This window comes from Nelusetta ayraudi, unplaced genomic scaffold (assembly GCF_046127955.1).
Source record: "Nelusetta ayraudi isolate G7.1 ecotype Tasmania unplaced genomic scaffold, CSIRO-AGI_Nayr_v1 ptg000027l, whole genome shotgun sequence".
Classification (NCBI taxonomy): domain Eukaryota; kingdom Metazoa; phylum Chordata; class Actinopteri; order Tetraodontiformes; family Monacanthidae; genus Nelusetta; species Nelusetta ayraudi.
In genome coordinates this window covers 3142822-3165325 of record NW_027466077.1, presented here as the reverse complement: position 1 = coordinate 3165325, position 22504 = coordinate 3142822, and the positions used below count along the sequence as shown (strand labels likewise).

At 49.4% G+C, this 22504-nt stretch overlaps 1 protein-coding gene across 1 annotated transcript in view; it reads left to right on the top strand.

Annotated features, from left to right (window-relative positions):
* Nucleotides 1–21540, top strand: part of sema3aa (sema domain, immunoglobulin domain (Ig), short basic domain, secreted, (semaphorin) 3Aa) — a 30837-nt gene extending 9297 nt beyond the window's left edge. Inside the window, exons 2-17 of the mRNA XM_076030129.1 lie at nucleotides 4072–4232; nucleotides 5477–5539; nucleotides 8540–8659; nucleotides 9103–9193; nucleotides 9358–9477; nucleotides 11556–11698; nucleotides 11821–11935; nucleotides 12022–12091; nucleotides 14342–14486; nucleotides 14588–14807; nucleotides 15122–15213; nucleotides 15325–15366; nucleotides 15541–15698; nucleotides 17758–17825; nucleotides 17945–18093; nucleotides 18742–21540. Of these exons, the coding sequence (XP_075886244.1) occupies nucleotides 4072–4232; nucleotides 5477–5539; nucleotides 8540–8659; nucleotides 9103–9193; nucleotides 9358–9477; nucleotides 11556–11698; nucleotides 11821–11935; nucleotides 12022–12091; nucleotides 14342–14486; nucleotides 14588–14807; nucleotides 15122–15213; nucleotides 15325–15366; nucleotides 15541–15698; nucleotides 17758–17825; nucleotides 17945–18093; nucleotides 18742–19461 (2477 nt within the window). The 3' untranslated portion in view covers nucleotides 19462–21540. The remainder of the gene's footprint in view (nucleotides 1–4071; nucleotides 4233–5476; nucleotides 5540–8539; nucleotides 8660–9102; nucleotides 9194–9357; nucleotides 9478–11555; nucleotides 11699–11820; nucleotides 11936–12021; nucleotides 12092–14341; nucleotides 14487–14587; nucleotides 14808–15121; nucleotides 15214–15324; nucleotides 15367–15540; nucleotides 15699–17757; nucleotides 17826–17944; nucleotides 18094–18741) is intronic.
* The last annotated feature ends 964 nt before the right edge of the window (nucleotides 21541–22504 follow it).

Sequence of the window (22504 nt, the reverse complement as noted above, 5' to 3'; positions counted from 1 at the left end):
GGAACTGAAAACAATTGTTTTCAATGAATTACTTTAAAGAGCCGCCGTCGAGTGCGCAGTATTCCTGCACGCAGCGGCTGTGGCAGCCAAGCATTAGACAAGCAGTGTAGCCATTAATTATACACATTATCAGAAATTCCCTGTGTTGCATTATGATGAATCCCTTCATTAACATGCATTCACATTTTTAACACTGTGTTAAACTAAAACTACATACTGAGCAGACAAAACGTTTTTTTTAATCAATATACTCGTGCGTGCTTGTGTTTCTCTGTGAGCTTTGTGTGTGCGTGTGTGTGTGCGCGTGCGTGTGTGTGCATGCGTGGGCGTGCACGCCAGCATGACCACAGTCTTTGAAGTGTAAAAGCCAGAATGTGTGAGTGAAAAAAAAAAAAAAATTAGGAAGTGTGTAACAAGAGAAAGTGGTATAGAATAAGTGGGCAGCGACTGCGCACGTGTGTGCGCATGTGTGTGTCTGCCATATGTGCGACCACACGGTGGTTTGCGTCGTGACCGTGAGTCGAGACGCCGGTGCAGGCCGACCGTGTGCGGTCAACGGAGGAAGAGGGGCGCTCACAGTGATACATTGTAATAAGTGTGTGTGTGTGTGTGTGTGTGTGTGTGTGTGTGTGTGTGTGTGTGTGTGTGTTGGCATTGTGTTTGAAGAAGAAGCTGCTGACTGTTCCACTGGTTGTTGCTGCATAAGCAAAAAATACTGTTTTAGCTGTGCGTGCATGTGTGTGTGCGTGCGTGCGTGCGTGCTTTGCGAGAATCAATGCAGTGTAAACACGCAGGTCACTGTGGGAACATCACACGCATGTCATGTCTTGTGTTAAAGGGTGTGTGTACATGTACATGTTGAAAGGCCCTGCGTGCGTGCATTTCAGCCAAGTGTGTGCACGGTTTTGCATGCTCTCGCTCCCATCAGGCGTGTGTGTGTGCGTGTGTGCGTGTGTGTGTGTGTGTGTGCTTAGGATGGAAGGTCCCGAGAAAATTTCAGCCCAATTCCTTCACTTCACTTCTTCTAACAAGCACAGAACTCAGCTAAGATATGGAAATAAAATAAAAACAAAAATGTGTGTGTGCGTGTGAGCGTGTGTGTATGTTTTCTTTTTTCTCCGACCTTTTTGGACCTTTGGTAGTGAAGCTGGCAGGTTGCCTGGGTGGATCCACTGGCCCTGGCCCAGTCCAAGTCCCAGTCCAAGTCGCAGCTGAAACAACCCAACCACCACCCAAAGCCAAGGTGGCCGTAATAAAGTCATTCTTTTATGGCCAAAACATTTATGGACTCATTTTCTTCCCCGCCTGCTTCCCCCCAACCACACTTTGTTTTTTTCCTTCCTCGGAACATAAGACGACCTTCGCGCTGCTGCCTTCCTGGCTGACCGGCTCCCACATGCTCACATCTGGGTTTGTGAACTGGGGAAAACCGAGCCTGTCTGCTCAGCGGACGCCTCCTGCATTGCAAAGTCGAACGTGTATGTGCACCAGAGCTCTGCGTCTAACTAAAAATAACACAATGCGAAAATGAAACGGGCACGCATGCTGGTCCAGCCAAGGCGCGGCACGCCACCAATCCTCACAGCCGTCCTCGGCCACGCCCATCTCGGCCCTCGGACCCCGACGCAGATGAGCTGCGAGCGTCTTTATTGGGTGGCGGCCACTCCCTCTGGCCAACCCTCGCCATCCACCGCGCCGGTACTCGGCACACAGACGTGGTCCACACACGCACACACACACACACACACACACACACACACACACACACACACACACAAGTGGAGTTCCTCCACCTCCCCTTCCATCAATCCCCTCTTTTATGTAGACACAGATGTCCAAGATCTTACACAGTGTGAGTGGGCGCAGATGGCTCCTATAGCAGCCCGTCAATCACAGCTTTTGTGCCGAGAGCAGCGAGATCACAATCCATCCCAGTGGCTGCCTGCATGTGTGTACACATGTACGCCGTATATATCTGTGTGTGTGTGTGTGTGTGTGTGTGTGCGTGTGTAGAGGCATATACAAATATGTGCTGGCTGCATATGTGCATTGGCTTGTGTACATTGCAGAAGTATCCCTCCACAATGTGATGATGATGATGATGATGATGATGAAGATGTGATGGTGATGGTAATGGTGATGGTGATGGGTACGGGGTTGATTTTTACAAAAACAGGCCGAGGCAAAATGAGGCAGAGTCTGGAGTTATTCCTTGAAGCTGGATCACATGTGTAGTTTCTGTTTCATGAGCAGCTGCTAAAGTTTGACTCTCATCATCATTGAATAATTATTGTACAAAAACATTTGTAGAAGTGACTTTCTTCTTACACACTAATATCAAATATGTCCATTGAATTGTAAATCACAGATTAGTTTAGTTTGAGTGTTAGTTTGAAGAAATGTGTTGCCTATTCTTTTAAATACTCCTACATTCTGCAGAGCGTTTACAAAGGCGAATAACTTGTGCAAATAGAGAGCAAAGCCTCTCTTTTAAAATATTCTACTAATTCTCAGCTTTGGCACTCAACCTTTTTTCGCCGATTAATCATTTGGACATTTTCTGTTGATGATTTGACCTGTAGGAAAAACCAGTCAGGTGGTCACAGTGGTCTGCGGGAGCAGACTGTGTGACTCCTTGTTAATAAAGAACTTTTATTTTGAAAGTCCATGTCAGAGGTGGTGGAAATGATCAACCCCGGTCCCAGGTGTGTGTGTGTGTGTGTGTGTGTGTGTGTGTGTGTGTGTGTGTGTGTGTGTGTGTGTGTGTGTTCCAGTTTTAATTTAACGACACTGTCAGCACGCCGGGCCGGTTCAGGCCGGACGGGCCGGTGGCGGGAAGGTGCAGGTGCTGCTGTGCAGTCCCGCTTTTGTGTGGCGCTGCTGATTTAATAACCCACTTAAAGGTTACACACTCGCCAGGACTCGCCTGCTAGCACACACACACACACACAGCGCCTCCCCCTGGCCCTCGAGTCGGCATGAATTATTCAACCAATCACACGGCTGAACAGCCTGAACCGTATCCCTGATTGGGACATGCTGTGCTCACTTCACAATGCCTCACGCTACACCTGACTGATGCCTTCCCGAGTGTGTGTGTGTGTGTATGTGTGTGTGTATGTATATGCGTGTGTGCGTGTGTGGAAAAGCAATTAAGGGAAACACGCAAAAGTGCCTAATTCAAGACAAGAAGGTCGGATCGGGATAGCTGTGGGCACCGTCTGAAATGCTTCCGTGTTCGACCGATTTTCAGATCTTGAATGTCACGGTGGACTCCAGCGGAGCAGTCTGGCATGATTAATTAACCGCCCCCAAAACACTTCACCTCTCCAGGAATCATAACATCATATTTAGCCCTTTGTTTGCAGCCTCCTGCTCAAACTGAAGCTTTGTTTGCGCGCACTGAGAAGCGGAGGAAAAGCTGGCAGCTGTAGGGGGCGGGGTCAATACACTGTGTAGGAGGGTGGGGACGGTGGTCACTGAGGTGGGAGCAGTGGTGGTTGAGGTGGTGGTGCCCTTGGTGATGTCACAAAGCGTGTCTAAAATTGAGTGTGTGCAAGAAGTCCGTTCGTGTTTGGATTTATTTACTGTAGGAAACATCAGTAAAGTGACTCGAGGAAATATGGCCATCGCTTACACTTCCGATATACACCGAAAGTTTGAACACATAATTCTGATTTAATGGTTTTTCTTTCATCTTCATGACTGTTTACATTGTAGATTGTCACTCAATCATTATCAAAACTATGAATGAACACATATGGAATATGTAATAAACAAAAAAGTGTGAAATAACTCAAACAAGTTTCATATTTTAGATTATATAGAACAGCCACCCTTTTTTTCTTTTGTCACATTAATCCACATATCTTGGTCACATTTGATGTCTTCAGTCTGTATCTACAGAGTAGAAAGTAGTAAAGATAAAGAAGAAACAGGTGTGTCCAAACTTTTGACTGGCAGTGTATGATGCAAGTTTTTTCCCACGTGTTAAATTTTTCTTTGCCCTGTGGGTGTTTTCACGACCTGTCCGGACTGACTCTTTGTCCCATTTCCCCCGCCTCCTCCCAGAAATGTTGGACTCGAGTAACCTGGTCACCTTCGACGGCGTGGCCAACAGCTCCAGCTACGACGCCTTCCTGCTGGACGAGGAGCGGGGGCGGCTGCTGGTGGGGGCCGAGGACCACATCTTCTCCTTCGACCTCGTCAACATCAACAGAGACCAGAAGCAGGTAGAAGTGATATCCGAGCTCTCTCCCTTCATCCCGCCCCCTGCCCAGACGGGGCCGTCAGTAATTCCATTACAGCACCTGGACTAGGTTAGCCGTTACCTTTTATCTGATTCTGACTGCTGCCGTGGCCGACGCAGACGGAGCTGCGGGCTGCAGAAAGCCGAGCAGGGCTGGAAAAAATGCAAAGTCAATGCAGACGGAGAGAGAGAGAGAGAGAGAGAGAGAGAGAGAGAGAGAGAGAGAGAGAGAGAGAGAGAGCGTAATTTTTTCCCCTCCTTGTTTGGATTTTTTCTTTTTTCTTTTTCGCTCACGTCATAATGAGATAAAATGTGGAAGCAATTCTTATCTAATTACCCTGAAAGGCGCAAGTAAGGAAAACTAACAGAAAGAGGAGATAAGATCTAGCAACAGTGCGTGTGTGTGTGTGAGACGTGAAAATGCATGCACATACATTTCCTTTGTCTGTCCATATCTGTTGAAAAGAATTAAGCGTAATCAGTAGTGTATTGTCTAGCCACTTACATGTCCCCAGAGCGACTGATCCTCTGTTTCCTCAGATAAAGGCTGTGTTTAAAATATCCACACATTGTATTATTTAAAATTTCACCTTAAAAGTCCTGTTTTAAAAACCCAGTTTCAGAGCTTCACAATCTCTGTGAAATAGCATATTTAGCCCTCTGTTTGCACCCGCCTGCTGCGAACACGTCTGGGTTTAAGCTTTGGCCCAGTCCTTTGTTTTACCCTTTGTGACATCACAACGCATTAGCGCGGAGCAAGCCAAGAAATTAAAAGTTGGACTTTTTGGACGATGCAAATTGTACTTACTGTTTCCAAACATACTTATTAATGGTTGCTGGAGGCTTGCCTTGCTTAATTTCCCCCTTAAATACAATACAGCAAAGAAAATATCCCGGCATTAAATGCATCATTTGATTTAATGACTCCTTTTTTCCACCGGTTTTCCTGTCCAGTTATGAAACAGTTTCACGCTAATTTATGACCGGTGCGCGCGACACCTCAGAGCGCACCGGTGGGGCAGAATAAGAAGAAAGAAAAAAAAAAGGGGAACTTGGAGTTGTGAGAGTAAAGAAAGAAAAAAAAAAAAATCCCGACCAGCCCTGCAGTCGGATCTGGCCGCGGTCTGACTGAATCACCGCGCTGACTCCCCAGACGGCATCTCTCCTCTCGCCACCTCCGGCGCTGCCTGACTGTGTCGTGTTTCTCTCTGTCATCCCTCTGCGCAGATCTCCTGGCCCGCCACGCTGTCCAAGAGGGACGAGTGCAAGTGGGCTGGCAAGGACTTTGTGGTGAGTAATAACCGTTGAAGCTCCTTCGCTCTCCCGGCGTTGAAGTTACGGACGTGAAGCCTCGGCCTGGTTGGTGCTTTGCGTGTCCGTGTGACACAGCCAAGGTCACCTGAGTCTGTTTGAGTTTGCGATTTATTATCTGCACCGTCCCTTGTTGGCTCACAAGTGCCAGCCTGTGCAAATTTTTTTTGTGTTTGCTTGTTAGTTTTTCACGGCAACGGAAAAGGGTTTTATTTTTTTTCATTTTTTTTACACGTCGCTATTTGGATAGTCCCACTCTGCGTATCTGATCCCAATTTCACGGCCGGCTGAGCCTGGGCCGCTGCGGCAGGAGGGTTTTAAGGATTATCCAGGCTAGGCTGCATCCCTTTTGCGGACCACATGGGTTGCGCCACGGCGGGAAATAACACACACACACACACACACACACACACACACACACACACACACACACACACACACACACACACACACACACAACAATGATGATGAGCTATTTGCGTGCGGCTGGAAGGTTTTGCGCTCGCGAGGGGGAGCGAGGCGGCCGAGGACGGATCTTGATTAGGACATTACGGAAGCATTTGGAGCTCCCAGAGTGAGCGATGCATTTCACTGGAGCGCATTTTTACAGCTGCGGAGCAAATGTAGCAGCTGCCCCTGTGAAAATGCCTGGCGGCCATATCACTCTGCTTGGCAGTCGACTGTAACTCTGCCCAGGTTGTTGCATCTTGAATCGCTCAGTCAAGGGCTTCAGATTCCCCTTTGTGTGCTTTTCCGGGGCCCAGTTTATGGAGGCAGGATGTCTTGAGCCGCTCGTAATCCGAAACTATTCCAAACGGCATTTTTTTGGTTACTTTTCAGCCGGTCACAGCTTCATCTCAGAGCCTGACTCAATTCCTCCAAAAGCGCCGCGGCCTTTCAATGCGTTGTGCCCGCTGGAAAGTCACCACCAAAGAACGATTCTTCATTTCACCCAATAACGACTCATTTGTCCTCGCCGGCTGTCGCGGCTTTTGGTGTAATCACGCGGTTTTGCAATCGGGGGCGTCCCGTATTTCACCTGGAGGCAGGACGCGGCCTGATGCCTTTAAGCGACTGGCAATAGATACTTCTGTGAGTGCCAAACGAGCGACCCACCGCAGAGCTTTGCTGCTCCGTCTGAACAGAGCCAGCTCAGGAGTCGCTGAGAGGGGCAAAATCAAACACAAACAAAGACACACAGACTTGTACGGTTGAAAGTGTTTGCAAAGAGGAAGCAAAACTTGGAGAAAATAACTGAATTCTTGCCCAAACTGCTCTGAAGAGACATCAAATCTTGTTCGAAAAAGCCTTCAGCGCGGTCTGCTGTTCTCCTTTTCAATGTGAAAGTGCTGCTCCATTCAGAGAAACAGCCGCTGCTGCTACATTTACAATGCGCTAGTCTTGTTAGCGTTAGCTCTGCGTGGCTTCCTCTTCTTCCTCTATGTCTTCTTTTTATTGGCGACGAGTTTCATCACCGCTAAATGGAAGCAGACTGGTTGCGGAGTCTAATGTTTTGGGTTTGTTTTGGGTTTGTTTTTTTATTACAGACAAATGAAAGAAAGAAAAACACTTGCAGTGGGATTTTGGCAGGATGGATAATTGAGGTTTCCATGCTGAAATCTTAATGATCCTGGCTTGCGAGGTGGCCAAATTTAAAAAAAATAAAAAAAAATAAAAAAGATTCAGTGTTTCTTTCTTGAGAACAAGACAAAATGAATTTTAAATGATATGTCTAAAGGCTAGTTAGCGTAGTTCAGCAACGTCATTTTAACCGTGAAGAATAAGTAATTTGTCTTTCTTCAGATTTTGGACAGATGCTTAACTCTCTTTAATCATGCCCAAAAAAAATAGGTTAGAGGCTCCATCACCAGGCAAAATATCCGTTCTGTCTTTGGAATAAATGACAAATGTTTATATTAAATCAAGGCGGGGCCGTGACAGCGGATTACTGCCGGTCAAGAATCAAAAACGTCTTCATTGCTGGAAAATGGAAACTCTGAACGGCTCTTTGGCAGTGGCCCACTGAGCGCCGTCCCAGAATGTGTCTGCGTGAGTCTGCGGAAGTGCAAAATGTCATCGCTCGCAGCCGAACCCAGCCTCCTCCTTCTAATTCGTGACTCATGGAGAGGACATCCCCACATGTCAGCGAGGTTTTTTTCTGAAGCCTTGAGAGACACACGCGTCGCCGGGAGCCTCACTTGGCCGCTCCTGCTCGCGATGAGACATGGCCGGCGCTTCGCTCACTCCCCCAAATCCCCGAGGGCCAGCGCGCAACTAAATTGCGAGGTGGATATCCAAGCGTGTATTTACAATAAGGGCGAAATCCCAGGCTAATCTTTTAAACACATGTGTCCTCGAGTCGAGTCCTCTGGGCCGCTAATAAGCTCCTACGTTAGCCTATGCTGTTGATTAGCGCTCTAATGAACAGTATCACGCCGCCGGGATTGTAAACCGCAGATGGAGAGGCCAAGGTAAACCTGAACGCACGGATCATTAAAAATCCAAGATCTTTTTTTTTTTTTTGCACGAGTCTCGCAGGTGGGATTTCCTTCAAGTGGTCTCGTTTCCCTCCTGGAAGCCTCTCCGGACTGGAAAGTCCCTCCGCGCTAAAGAGAATTCCAGTGGAGGGTTTTTTTTTTTTCTTTTGTTCCGCCCTTCTCTCTGCGATAAAGGCTTGTCTCTGGTTAAAGAAAAAAAAAAAAAGGACAATTTTGAAAAGGAAGAGTTCTAAGTTAATTTAAACTTTATGAAATGGATGGAGTCTATGGTAACACGTGGCGGCTCCATTAAGAGCCTAGTCGGACCCCTTTTTACAAGGCCGCGTAACGAGCGGCAGTGGCATGGTTTCAGTGTAAACAGAGCTGGAAGTCGCTCGCTCCGTTGCGGCTCCGCATATAAAAAAAAAAAAAGTCCTAATAGCGGTGGCTGACTGGTGGTTTTGTTTTAATGCTCGCTGTTTCCCCTTTTTCATTTTTTCAGAAAGAGTGTAATAACTTTGTCCGGGTGCTGCAACCGTACAACCAGACCCACATTTACATCTGCGGCACAGGAGCCTTCCACCCCATCTGCGCCTTCCTGGAAATGGGCAAAAGGGCAGAGGTGAGGATTTTTATTTATTTATTTATTTTTGTAAAATGGGCAAACCGTTTGTTTTTTTGTTGTTGTTGTTTTTTAAATAAACAAAATTATGCAAAGTTACAACTCTTAGTGATGATTGGCGGATGGGGGTGGAAGACAGTCTGAGGGTCTGCTCAGCTTTCCTCCTCCTCCTCCTCCTCCTCCTCCTCTGTCATCCCTGTTATTGTGTACAATTACAGATGGTTTTCGCTGCTCTTTAATCAATGTAGAAAAGGAAAAAAGAAAAAGAAAACACGTTTTATTGCTTCTGTCTGGCCTGAGCTCGCGGTGCGGTGCGTCCCCATCGCGGCGCTCTGTAATCAGTATCGTCTGTAATTCGAAACAGAGCCTCTCGAACGCCACTTCTGCTTTTTTTTGAGCCCCTCAGCCCCTGTTTGAACTGCTGTTGACCTTTGACCCCACAGGAGAACGTCTTCCGACTCGGCCCGCACTTCGAGAACGGCCGCGGGAAGAGCCCCTACGACCCCAAGATGCTGTCAGCGTCGCTCCTGCTCGGTGAGTCGGACGAGTCGCGGGAAGTTGTCGCGTTCAGCCAGCAGGGGGCAGCGGTGGCGGCGGCCTCTGAACGTTTGTTTCCCTCGCAACAACAGCCACAGAAACAACCCTCTCCTCTCTCTCTCTCTCTCGCTCTCCCTCTCTCTCTCTCTCCTCCCTGGCAGACGGAGAGCTTTACTCTGGCACGTCGGCTGATTTCATGGGGAGGGACTTTGCTATTTTCCGTACGCTGGGGGACCATCATCCAATCAGGACGGAGCAGCATGACTCAAGATGGCTGAACGGTAAGAAACATTTTGTGAAAAAAAACAAAAAAAACACAAAACTGGTCCAAGGATTGATTATCATTTCCTGTCTCTTTTTTTTCCTCAATGGAAAGGTCTCATTCTGTGTTGCACTTTTTCAGTTTGCGGAGTTCCGACTGTAAAAACGAGATTAAATCCAATTCCCAAACCTCACAAGCACAGACTCAAAACTCACCCTTCGGAGAAAATTGGCCTCCTGCAGCCCGCGAGCTGCTCTCTTCCCATCACTGGACTGCTGGCCGATCTTTTCATCGGACGTGGCGGCGCTAAGCCTCGAGCCGCCGATCGCTTCCATTCGCGCTCGGACATCAGATACGTTGCGGCCGTTCACAGAGCGGGAGGATTAGTCTGACTGGCTGCCCGGGTCCGTCCGGCTGTCTTTCTCCACGTCCACCGAGGACTTTGGGGAGCCACAAAAGGTCAACTTGAACCTTCGCCACGCCCCTCCACCCCCAACCCTCCCACTCAAGCTGTGCCATCCCTGTTTTCCCACAGAGCTAATCCGCTCTCAGCTGTTTTCCTGTCCTGGAGTCAAATTCCTCCCAGTTTCCCCTTTAAACCAAAAACCACCGCCAAGCCCCCAATTGCCCACCGCCCTCCACCCCCGTCGAAAACACCGCCCTCCAGCGCTGCGCTGATTAACGTGACATATTAATAGAGACTGACTTAAAAGGGAGAGGTCGTTAATCCCCATCGATCTTTCACCTTGTTCAAACAAACACGCCACGAGGGGCGAAGGGGTGGTGATGGTGGGGGTGGGGGTGGGGGTGGGGGGTGTCCATCCGGTTGCCGCCGCAGAATCTGACTCTCTTTCTCCTCCACAATGGAGGGGATTGTAATTGCATGGATTACTGGTTACGGTGGGGGGATTCTAAAAATTGAGCCTTTATCAGCAAGGTTACACGCCACTCCAGTGTAACGAGAGAGAATTTTGGGGACGCTTAGATCCACCGCTCTACTTGATTTTTTTTTTTTTTTTTTCTTTAAAAAGGATTTAGGGTCAACTGGTGGTGGGGCTTTCAGCTCGGCGGGGCCCTTACCTCACTCTCAACGCTGATTGAGTGCCGGGTCGAGCAAGAGCCTCCTCTTCCTCCTGCTGGATTTCACCAGTCGGATGAGCTCACTTGGGGGCCCCGTCTGATTGGTCGAGTGCACAAACCGTTGGATTTGCGCCGAACCCGCGGTGGTGGCGTCGGCCGTGGTGGCGGTGGGACGCCTGCACACACCATCCGCACCGGCAGCCTCACACCCTCGCAACTGCTTATAAATCTGCTGGCCACTTTGGCCGCGCTCGGCTTTTTCACAGCTACTCTATATCCCTGAACGGCCGGGGGAGGCGTAACACGGCACTGCTTGTTGCTTCCCCCCCTTGAGCGACTTGGCGTCTGGCTCCTCCCACCAGCCGCTCCTCGACAAAGAGGCACACTCAGCGCTCGAGTGGGACAATCGGAGCCATGTGTGTGTGTGTGTTTTTGCGAGGATGTGGTCTGGAGACGGGGGTTTATGTGGGATTTGGACTGGGAGCGCTGAAGTCAGATACTGTAGCGGCAGTGCGTAAAAGTGAAGGGGCTGTCGCTGCCGAGCCGTGACTGCAGAATATGGGGGCAAGAGGGAGGGTTTGGTTTCAGAGGTGTAAAATAGAGGTGAAAGGATTGCCATGGAAGCAGAGTACGGCTGTTAAATAGGCGGGGAGAAAGTAGTGTGGAGGTGTGGGTGATCCAATTAGGTTAAAGCTACATTTTGCAGCTTTTATTTGTTTTAAAATTAGATTCACTTTACTTGAAACAGAAAGAATGATATCGCCAGTCCACTCCTCCTTCCTGCTCCTCTCCTTTTTTCATCCTCTGCTGTGGCAAATACACAGACTTTTTGTGCGAAACGTGAAAGGCCGACCAACCGGCAGGCGACTGAAGCCGCGTGTTCCTCCACCCGGCCTGCAGGGGGCGCTGTGTCAGGGCCAAAGGCTCTGAAACGCTGCGTTTCGAGTCAATAAATTGTAAACACGACGAAAACAAATCTAGAGAGCAGTGCCGTAACTTGTTGTTGTTTCTCTGCAGACCCCAGGTTCCTGGGAATACACCTGATCCCAGAGAGTGACAACCCCGAAGACGACAAGATCTTCCTCTTCTTCAAGGAGAACGCCATGGATGGGGAGCACACGGGCAAGGCTACCATCTCCAGGATAGGACAGCTCTGTAAGGTAACAACACTCACAGAAGCTTTTCCTTCCTGTCTAAAAAAATTTATTATTTTTTTTTCTTTTATTATCTAGTGCAAATATTTCCGACTCTGAGCTTCTTTTTGTTCGTTCTGCATCTTCAGAACGACATGGGAGGCCACAGGAGTCTGGTGAACAAGTGGACCACTTTCCTCAAGGCCCGCCTCCTGTGCTCGGTCCCCGGGGTCAACGGCATCGACACGCACTTCGATGAGCTGCGTGAGTTGTCGAAGACGGCAGAAAGACCCACAAAAAAAACCTGGATGCCAACTCACCTTTTTTTCTCCCCTTTTGTGTTTTTGCAGAGGACGTGTTCCTCATGAGCTCCAAGGACCCCAAGAATCCCCTCATCTACGCCATCTTCACCACATCCAGGTATACACACACACACACACACACACACACACACACACACACACACACACACACACACACACACATGCACGCCCCGTCCACCTGCGCCGGCTCCAGTAGCTAAAATAGCTCAGCAGACCAAGCAGGCGGTATCACATTTTGTCTTTTGATTTGCTGCCCAGGACATGTGAAGGAGCCGGTCGCTGTCTGTGCTCCTGGACAAGTTATTTCCTCCACAAGTGGTGAAAAAAAACAAAAAAACAACCTGCACGTTTTATATTTCACAGCCATTTTCACTCCCCTTCATCTACAATTTCCACAACCACTGGACGCAAGCAGCCGAGCGTGGCCTCCCCGCTTCTCAGAATTCCCAGACAGGGCGCCCCCCCATTTCCCATAATCCACTTACAGGTGTCCGACCCCCGCCACCCCCCTAAATTTGCCACATTTCACACTGTAGATTGCTTTTAGCCGATACACTCCGCCTGCTGCGCTACCTGTCCCCCTCAAACCCTGCCAGGGGATTGTGGGGGAAATCAGATTACTGGGTATCAGGGAGGCGAGAGAAACATGATATTCCCCGAATGCAGACGCCTTAGCCTTTGGAATAAGGTCGGGGGAGGGGGGTTGGTGTGTGTTCGTAGGGACTGGGGTGTGGCACTATCGGTGTATGCACGTGGCCAGAGCAGATAAGTGATTGGAAATAGCCCAGGTGGCGCCGCTTAGCGTGATTACAATGAATTTGCATTTTGGAGAAGAAGAAGAAGAAGAAGAAGGAGGAGCTAGCTAGCGGTGCTAGCTGATAGCTAGCCGATAGCATCAACATACAGCCTCAGAAAGTGTTGAGACTCTACGGCCGCTCACTTCTAGGTTGCAATGTTCAGATTTCACAGCTTGATTAGTGTGTGTATATTTCGCACACTTCAATTTTGCAGCTTGTGCAGATGTGCAATGCTAAAGTAGAACATACACATACCGATATGTCGGTTTGCTTCCACTCACACACTCTCTCTCTCTCTCTCTCTCTCTCTCACACACACACACACACACACACACACACACACACACACACACACACACACACAAACTGGCTTTAAGAATTTCATTATTGGGCACTGAGGTTTCAGAGTGGTGTAATTGGTTTTGTAAGTGGTCGCTTCTCTGGGAGATGAATCGGGGCAAAGCGCCACAAAGGCCGACTTCTAATATTGCTGCCTAATGGGGCACAAAAGAAGAAGCTGCCGGCGCTGTTTTTTCACATACATTACTGCGGGACACACGTTTCGCTCGTCATCCTTTTTTCTTTTTTTTTTTATTCGACCGTTGATTCTTCTACCCCTCTTAATTGAATTTCTCCGTAATTAACATTTTCAAATGTTAATCCATTCATCTTCAACGCTTCAATGAGCGCCTCCGCCAGCAAGCCAGCCATAGCCACGTCCATAATTAGCCGGGTGCAACTTCCTGTCACAGTCAGCAAAGACACAAAAAAGGCGGGGGGGCGTCAGCGTCGACTCGCTGAAGCGTTTTGGTTCCGGCGAACGCAAAGTGAGCTGCTGTCCAAATTCTAATCTGCCATCTGTAGGACAGTGATAAAGCTGGCGGAGGACAAACAATTCAAAACCTTCCGAACACTGAAGCTGTTTAGTTTTTTTTCGGTCGGTTTCTCAAAGTCAGTGTTCAATTTTACACAACCGGTCGTGTGTACTTTGGATGGCTTCTTGTGAGATCCCTCCATTTCTCCTCATTAAATGAGCCGCAGTCTAAACTGCTGTCTTCTGGATGACCTCGAGGGGAATTGGAATAAAAATTCCCCCATCTGATTTTTAAAAAAAAAACATTTTCCGTACTTGCATTCGCCTGCCACCGAGCTGAAAATCCACCCATCTGGCCCCGGTGAGAGCTGCGAAAATATTGAAGAGAGATTTTCCATTTTTAAAAAAGAAATATGTTTTCTGAAGCAGGTCATGTGCTGTTGCTGCCGTTGCGTTGGTGTGCGTAGCCCAAATTCCTGTCTGTTCTCATGAGGCTGGAGGCAATCGAGTGAACTCCCTGTCTGTCATTGCTGCACTCAGGCAGTGACGGCCCCGCCCCCTCGCCGTCTTTGTGTGATGAGGGGTCATTTTGTCGTCTGTCTTCGGTAATTCTCCGGCTCCTAATCCCCCTCATGTTTGTCTCTGTTCTCACTCTTTCCTCACGTCGCCGCCCGCGAAAACTCCTGGAGCTTCGCTCACCTCCTGCCCTTTTTTTTCCTTCTTCTTCCCTTCGCAGCAACATCTTTAAGGGCTCGGCGGTGTGTATGTACAACATGGCAGACATCCGCAGGGTCTTCCTGGGACCCTACGCCCACAGAGACGGACCCAACTACCAGTGGGTGCCCTTCCAGGGGAGGGTGCCCTACCCCAGACCGGGCACTGTGAGTCCCCCCGTCCAGGGAGCCGTGCAAGTGTGCGCTAGAATAATAAGAAAAAAAAACACCCAGCGTCGGCCTTTACCTTTGGGAATTTTCACCCACAGTGCCCCAGCAAGACGTTCGGAGGCTTCGACTCCACCAAGGACCTCCCCGATGATGTCATCACCTTCGCCAGGGGACACCCAGCCATGTACAACCCGGTGCACCCGATAGGCGGCCGTCCCATCATGGTGCGGACCGACGTGGATTACCAGTTCTCCCAGCTGGTGGTGGACAGGGTGGAGGCGGAGGACGGCCAGTACGACGTCATGTTCATCGGGACAGGTGGGGACAGCTGCGGGTTAGCCCCGCCCACAGAAAGCACAGCGCAATGATGATCAGTTTTAGTTCGATTATTTTTGCTGGAGGGTGTAAACAGAGGGCTAAATATGCAGTTTTGGGCTGATGTGTCGTGCATTTGCAACACTTAAAGTCTTAAGAATGAACTAAAGACGTGAAACCAGCTAGAAGATAAGGCCGTAATTACGAGTTCGCTCGTTAAAAAGTGATGCGTGAGTTACAGATTGAGCCTGTTTGTTTAGGCTGATGTTGAGTGTAAATGTGTGTGTGTGTGTGTGTGTGTGTGTGTGTGTCTTCAGATGTGGGCACGGTGCTGAAGGTGGTGATGATCCCCAGAGAGAGCTGGCACGACCTGGAGGAAGTGGTGCTGGAGGAAATGACCGTCTTCAGGGTAAGGAAGGAAAAAAAAAAAACTCACAAAACTCGGCACCTATAAAAACACAACACAATGCACAGTGAGCCGCGGTCTGACGGCAGCTGCACTCTGTTTGCCTTTGCGCAGGAGCCCACTCCCATCACTGCCATGGAGCTCTCCACCAAACAGGTACAGACTCGTTTTCCACACTCAACCTCCCGCCAAACGTCGTTAACGGGGGGGGGGGGCTGAGAGTTTAACTCCGATATCCAGTGTCGCCCCGACTAAGTGCCGGGGCCATAAACCGCCTCGGCCTCCACGCCAGGGCCGTATTAATTTTTTTTTTTTTTAACGCTCCCACAGCAACAGCTGTACCTCGGCTCGGCCCTGGGCGTCTCGCAGATGCCGCTGCACCGCTGCGAGGTCTACGGGAAGGCCTGCGCCGAGTGCTGCCTGGCCCGGGACCCCTACTGCGCCTGGGACGGCACCGAGTGCTCCCGCTACTTCCCCACCGCCAAGAGGTACGAGCCCGCCGAAGATATCCCTTCATATCCTTTGTTTGGCCTCGGCGTTTGTTGCGTGTTTGCCGAGCTTTGTGCGAACGCCGTCGCACACCTGCAGTGGGGGAGCGTGGGGAGGGGGGGGGGGCGAAGGGGGGGGTTTATCTGTGCACCTGCAGCAGCGCTCCGTGGGAGAATGCATGGCTCAAGGGAGTCTCGGGGGAGGAGCGGCATTGTTTCCCTGACCTCCACAAGCCCAAGAGCGAGTTTGCAAAAGTAAATCTCGAACAGACTAAAAATATAGCAAATAAACAAAATTGCTCCAGTGCAGAAATACATGGATTGGGAAATGACCTCATAATGCAGCTGACCAGCCCCAACTTTTTAATTCAATCTTTTGTTTAACTGGCTTCAACAAGCACACATTCTAAAGTGTGTCCTAAATTGAATATTTATAGGACTAATAGGACTTTGGTACACTTCATTTTGAGTGTGCGAGGTGCGTTGAAGAAGGAATGGAGTGACTTTGAAGACGGCAGAAGAAAGCAAAGAACAAGAAGAAAAGGAGGTCGCTGTGGGCTGCAGGGCTGCAGTGCTGCTCATGAGCGTGGGTGCTGTTTTCACATTGAAACAAACAAAAATGACACCAAAGTTCTGTCCCTTATTTATTTTGTTGTTTTTTTCTTTTTTTTTGCAAGAGCTCAGAGTCACTTTTGTTAATTAGCCTTAATTAAAGGGAAAACAGGGGAAAACAAACCACCTTCCAAATTTTGTTTTCATGCAAAAAAAAACAACAAAGTGCTTTCAACAAATGATTTTTTTCCGTGAGCTCTTCCCCGGAAAGACGTGACACAAACAAACTAAACCGCTGCTCGCTGCGCATCAGCTTGACATGGTGGCACTTTCTGAAGAGCTGTAATCCAGCAAAGCTGAGCGACAACCTGCTGTCAGAAACAGTGGTTGCGAGTTTGGCCCTACCGCGAAGACGCACACACGTGCGCACACACACACACACACACACACACACATACACTAAATTATAGCCAGCATGTCTTGTCTGACCACCTCACCCAGCAGCCTGGAGGTATGAACATACACACCCTCAAATTACCCTCTGCTGCATCCAGCGGGATCAGCCTGACCGCTACACACACACACACACACACACACACACACACACACACACACACACACACACACACACACACACATACACACACACACACACACACACACACAGGCAGAAGTGGGCCAGTGGGTCTCAGGCTTGGCGGGCTTACAGTGGAGGTGGCACACCCGGCGGTTAAGATCACGACGGCTCTCCTCCTACGCTCTTTCAAAAAAAAAGGAGGGGAGGAAAAACCAGAGCCGCTCTCACGGTTGTGCACGTGCACGTGCTCTCACCGGGCAGGAAAGACGCAGAAATGGCCAGCGAGTCGTAACGAACTAGGCACGTGAGCAAAGAGCGGGCGACGGAGGCGATACGTCGAGCTCTCGCACACGTACATCTGTTTCCTTTTTACTGCCACTTTTTCTTAATCCCCCTCCTTTACATCCGTCCATCCATTTATCGCCAGCCCCTTCGAGGCCTCACTGTAAATACATCTGATGTCTGGTAGTTAGTAGTAGTTAGTGTTGAAGAGCAACTTTACTTTGGCAAAAAAAAAGCAAAAAAAAAACCCGCAGCAGACTTTGAGATGGAAAGTGCAATGAAACCAAGGCCGCTTTTCTGATGCCTTTCAGGGGCCAAGTTGTGTGTGTGTGTGTGTGTGTGTGTGTGTGTGTGCGCACGCGCGCTTGACGATACGGCCTCGTCAGACTGAAATGAGCTGTGTCCTTTCATTCCTCGCCAGGTTTATGTTTCTTCTGCTCTTTTCGCTCGCACAGTTTTGCCAGTAGCACCGGGTCAGATAAATAAACCCTCTCGTCTGTAAACCCTCTCCTGTCGCTTAAAAAAAAAAAAAAAAAATGTATGCTGGCTAACATTGCCCCCTTGTGGTCAACCGTCAGCACCGCAGAAAGATTTTAAATTCCAGCCAATCCAGGGATTTAAACTGTCGTTGTTTGTGTTTCTTTTCAGGCGAACCCGGCGTCAGGACATCAGGAACGGAGATCCGCTCTCGCAGTGCTCGGACCTTCAGCATCACGGTACCTCGACGCACACAAACACACTCTCTCTCTCACACACACACACACACACACACACACACACACACACTTGTGTCACTCCTCTTCTAACTTCTCTCTTTCCCTCGGGCCGGCCGCAGACGACGTGGACGGACTGGGAGGCAGCGTGGACGACCGCAGCGTGTACGGCGTGGAGAACAGCTCCATGTTCCTGGAGTGCAGCCCCAAGTCGCAGCGAGCGCTCATCTACTGGCAGCTGCAGAGGCCCAACGACGAGCGCAAGCACGAGGTGCGTACGGCCAGAAAAAGGACAGGGAGGACGACAAAATAAATAAATAAAAAAAAAACACACAATACAACACAACACAACACAACTCCTCCGCTGAAACTTTGCCGCTATTGTCCGCAAAGAGCACCGTCTGCGTGGATGTTTGGCTTGGCTGACGCCTGAACCATTAAGCCTGACTGACCAGCAGGGGGTGTAATATATTATATTATCTTGAGGCTCAAGTCCAGTGCTGCGAATGAAACAGAATCTGGGAGAAATCCTTTTGAGACAGGGAGAAAAACAAACCGCTGCACCGCAGGTTCCCCGACGCGACGTGGAAAGCCGAGCTTGAGTTTGTCTTGCAGGACACGTCGCTATAAATAAAGCTTTTTATGGAACCCGCTGAGTTTACAACCACCCAACAATTAATCACACTGGGACACTGAAACGTTCGTTTCCCCCCCCTTGAAAAGTTTCTCCTGGCGATTCCATCGTTTTTCCCTCCAGGTTCAGGGAGTCGGGGAGTCTGGGGAGGCGAATAGTTTGGCAAAGAAGGCAGAGCTCAGCATGTATCATGTTTGGGAAGGGATTATAACAGGAATTTGATATTTCTACAACGCTTTCGTCCAATCAGCTCCATTCTCCCCCTCCCCACTTCTGTGTTTCCAGATCAAGCTGGACGAGCGGCTGCTCCGGACGGACCAGGGCCTCCTCATCCGCAGCCTGAGCCAATCGGACACGGGCGTCTACCACTGCCAGGCGGTGGAACACGGCTTCATCCAGCCATTGCTCCGCCTCCACCTGCAGGTCATCCCCGCACAGAAGCTGGGCGACATCCTGCCGGGGGCGTCCCCAGCAGGGGGCGGCGTGGGCCACTCGGCAAAGCACCGGCTGTGGTACCGAGACTTCCTGTCCCTCCTGGACCACCCGGACCTCCACAGCGTAGAGGAGTTCTGCGACCGGGTCTGGAAGAAGGACCGCAAGCCTAAGAAGGGCAAGCAGGTGGTGGGCGGGGCTGGAGCAGGCAAGCAGGTGGGGTCGGGCGGCGCTCAGCCCAGAGCCCCCAACCCCCAGAGGCAGCAGTCCGGCCCTCCGCAGGGCAAACTGTGGCTGCAGGCCGGGTCGCCGGTGGCGGACGGGCAGGGACGAGGCCAGAGCAGCCAGAAGGCTCCGCAGAACCCGGCTCTGCAGAACCCGACTCTGCTGAACGGCCCGGCGGCGAAAAACAACCCCAAGACACAAAGCGGCCCGAAGGCGGTGGCGGGCGGCGTGGTGGGCGGAGCCAGGGGAGGCAGCCAGCATGCCGCCAAGTGGAGGCGGCTGCAGGAGAACAAGAAGGGACGCAACCGGAGGACCCACGAGCTGCAGAGACCCCCGCGGAGCGTCTGAGAGCGCGAGTCAGGAAAGAGAAGAAGAAGAAGAAGAAGAAGAAGATGGAGAAGAAGGAGGAGAAGAAGAAAAGCACAGGGACGTGAAAAAAAACATGCAACCGGACCTGCACAAAGCACAAACCCATGCATCCGAAACATATGCGCGCACACACACATGTACACGCATCCTCCCAAGATGGTCTACGATTCAGTGACCTCGCCCATGCAGACTAAACCACATTAGCGTCTATAAACAAACCAACAACACTTTCAGATGGATCCACACAAACTCGGAGGAGCTGAAGCAAAAAAATCAAATAAAAACAGGACTGGACTGCGTACTGTAAATGTGTGAGGATTGTGGCTGGTTGCCTGGAAAGCGGCCTGGCAGACACTTCAACCTCCCTGTACATAAGCTTCTAAAAAATACGACCAGGAGAAAGAGAATAAAAAGAGAGAGAGGGTGGTGTCGGCGAGGTGTGTGTCAGCAGGCAGACGGACCTGACAGAGACACTGAGGGGTTTTCAGACATTTGTTCGAGCTCCCTGGACCTGACTGGACCGAACTGCCAGTTGATGGGACCCTGGTCACGCAACACCGCCCTTTGCTGGAGGAAACAGCAAGGGACGGCTGGCACCAGCTGGGGCAGTGGGAGCCCCCGGACAGTGTTTCAAAATAAGAGCAGCAGCAGCAGCTTCATCACATGCACAAAGCGCGCGGCCGTGCGGCGGCTGGAGACTCCGCCCACCGTAGCTGCTCCACCCGCGCGCGCTTCCCGCCCTGCTGCATGACGTCGACGTTGTAATAAGCTTGTTATTTTAAATCCTAGAGGCTTTTTTCTTTGGTTTTCTACATCCTACCTTTTAGAAAAGTAAAAAAAGAAAACTAAAGAAACATTTTATTTTATATTTACCCTTCCCTTGCAGACCTGTGCTCCTTTATGAGGGGCAAACAAGCTAAACATGCTAAAACATAAAAAAAAAAAAAAAAAAAAAAAAAAAATAGTCTTCGTGGCGCATTTTTCCACATTCTCCAGAACTCTGTGTAAGTTATTTCGTCTCTGATATATGATTTTGTCTGGAATTGATAGAATCCGAGCCAGCGATTCTGGCCCAGTCTGACCAAGACTGCCAGTTGTTTTGTGTACATATATACAACAAACCTAACTCTCTGTGTATATACAGTACATATACAGTGCGAGAACACCACTTTATTATTTATTGCTCATTGTTTTTGTGAAAAGGGTCGCATTTATTTTTGATATTGCTGCATTTGATTTCTCTGGCTCATCGCGGACAGACGACGACGGCGACGGAAACTCTGATGGACCAACTTGACTAGAATGTCCCGGGATTCCCCTTTTCGTGGGAAGCGTATGAGTGGAAAAAAACACAAAGACGAGGAGTTCATCGCAAACTTCCTCCCATTTATAAGCACAATTTTGTTACTTTTTTGTCAGATGATGTTTGTTTGATTTCTCCAGCCAAACCTCTTCCTCTTCATCCACTCGACGTTACGTGTAAAGATAATTCCCAGAAATTTAAAAAGAAAAAAAATACTTTAGCTGTGAATCTCTGTAAAGAAATAGTGGCGAAAAATGGAGAAAAAAAATAGTCTGAAGGAGAAGACACGTTATACTGCATGTGAATGCTACCTTCAGTCAGTGCATCTTTTTTTAAAAAAATAAATAAAATAAAATTTTACGTGTTTGTGTGAGAGGAAAAAAAAAAAAGTTCCCTACAAGCAAAGTGTGAATCTTCTTCTGTCTTTTTAATTTGTTTTGTTTTGCCAAAACAGTGATAGCAGCAAGTCATGGATGGTGAACTTCTGTAAACTTCTGGACAAAGCTGTGCGAGATCTGACGATGGTCCTATTTCCTGCCCTATTCCCCCATCCCCACCCCCCCTGCCCCTGCCCCTCCACGGTCATACGTGAAGAGACTTGGTGTGTCGAGGCAATAAAGTAGAGCAGACCGCATTCTCTACCAAACCTGTGTTCCCTCTGCCAAGGTGAAAATGTTACTGCTGCTGTAACACACTTCTTTCTGGCATGCATTCAGTTGTCCAAATAAAACATCTCTGTTAAGAAAAAAATTAAAGGTTGGCCATCATTTCTTCCTTCTTTCGTTTTGTTTTGTGTTGGTGTTCAATCACAAAATAGTGAAGCCTATTTTATGATAAAATGTCTTTTTTTCTCAAAACAAATATCTAAAACTAAAATGTCATATTTAATTTGAAGATTCATGCGCAGATTGAAAGGAAACGCTCCCACAGAAGGCCTCGGTTCCGCCAGCACAGACAAATGCAGCTCTTGTTGTTTTCCCTTATAACCACCGGGGGTCACTGTTGTGCAGCCACCTGCTCTTCGAGGCACAGCAGAGGCCTCGAGGGGAGGCTGCAGGCGCCTGTTCCTGTTGTGTTTTCCCTCGGATGCTCTCATCACTGCCACTCTAAACGCACACACTGTGTGCGCGTGTGTGTGTGTGTGTGTGTATGTAATCTGTCTGTAATTGCACATGTCAACTGCAGTGACTAGAGCACCGCAATCATGTTCCTTGCCCTCGAGTTTCATACTTGTTATGAACAGGCTGTCTTGTTGCCATGGCGACTGTCCTTGAACGTCCTGTGCGTCTGTCTGAGTCTTGAAAGTGTGCTGCTTTTTTCCCCCTTTTCTTTCTTTCTTTCTTTTTTTTTTTGCCATGATTGTACTCGGTGTACAGCCTTTTTATTTGACTGTGTGCACTCGCCTCAGGACTCCGAAACGAAAAGTGACTAATTCCGTCTCGCGCCCGGCAGCTAACCCGAGGGATTGCGAATGGGGGGGGAGTGAGTCTGTGGTGTGAAATAGAAAGTAAGGGGAGGTTCAGATTAATTAAAACTACAGGTTAGTGCAACAAACTCCTTTGTGGGTCTTGTGCTTTTGAAGCGTCGTCGGATCCGTCATCGCTCTTGATTTCTCTCGGCGTGGACTTCCCGCCGCGGCTCTCGTCTCTCCCTCCCTTGGGGAGAAGCGGCTGTCAAGGGTTCCCGTCACAAGGAGCCCGGCAGGTGAGTGTCAGCTGC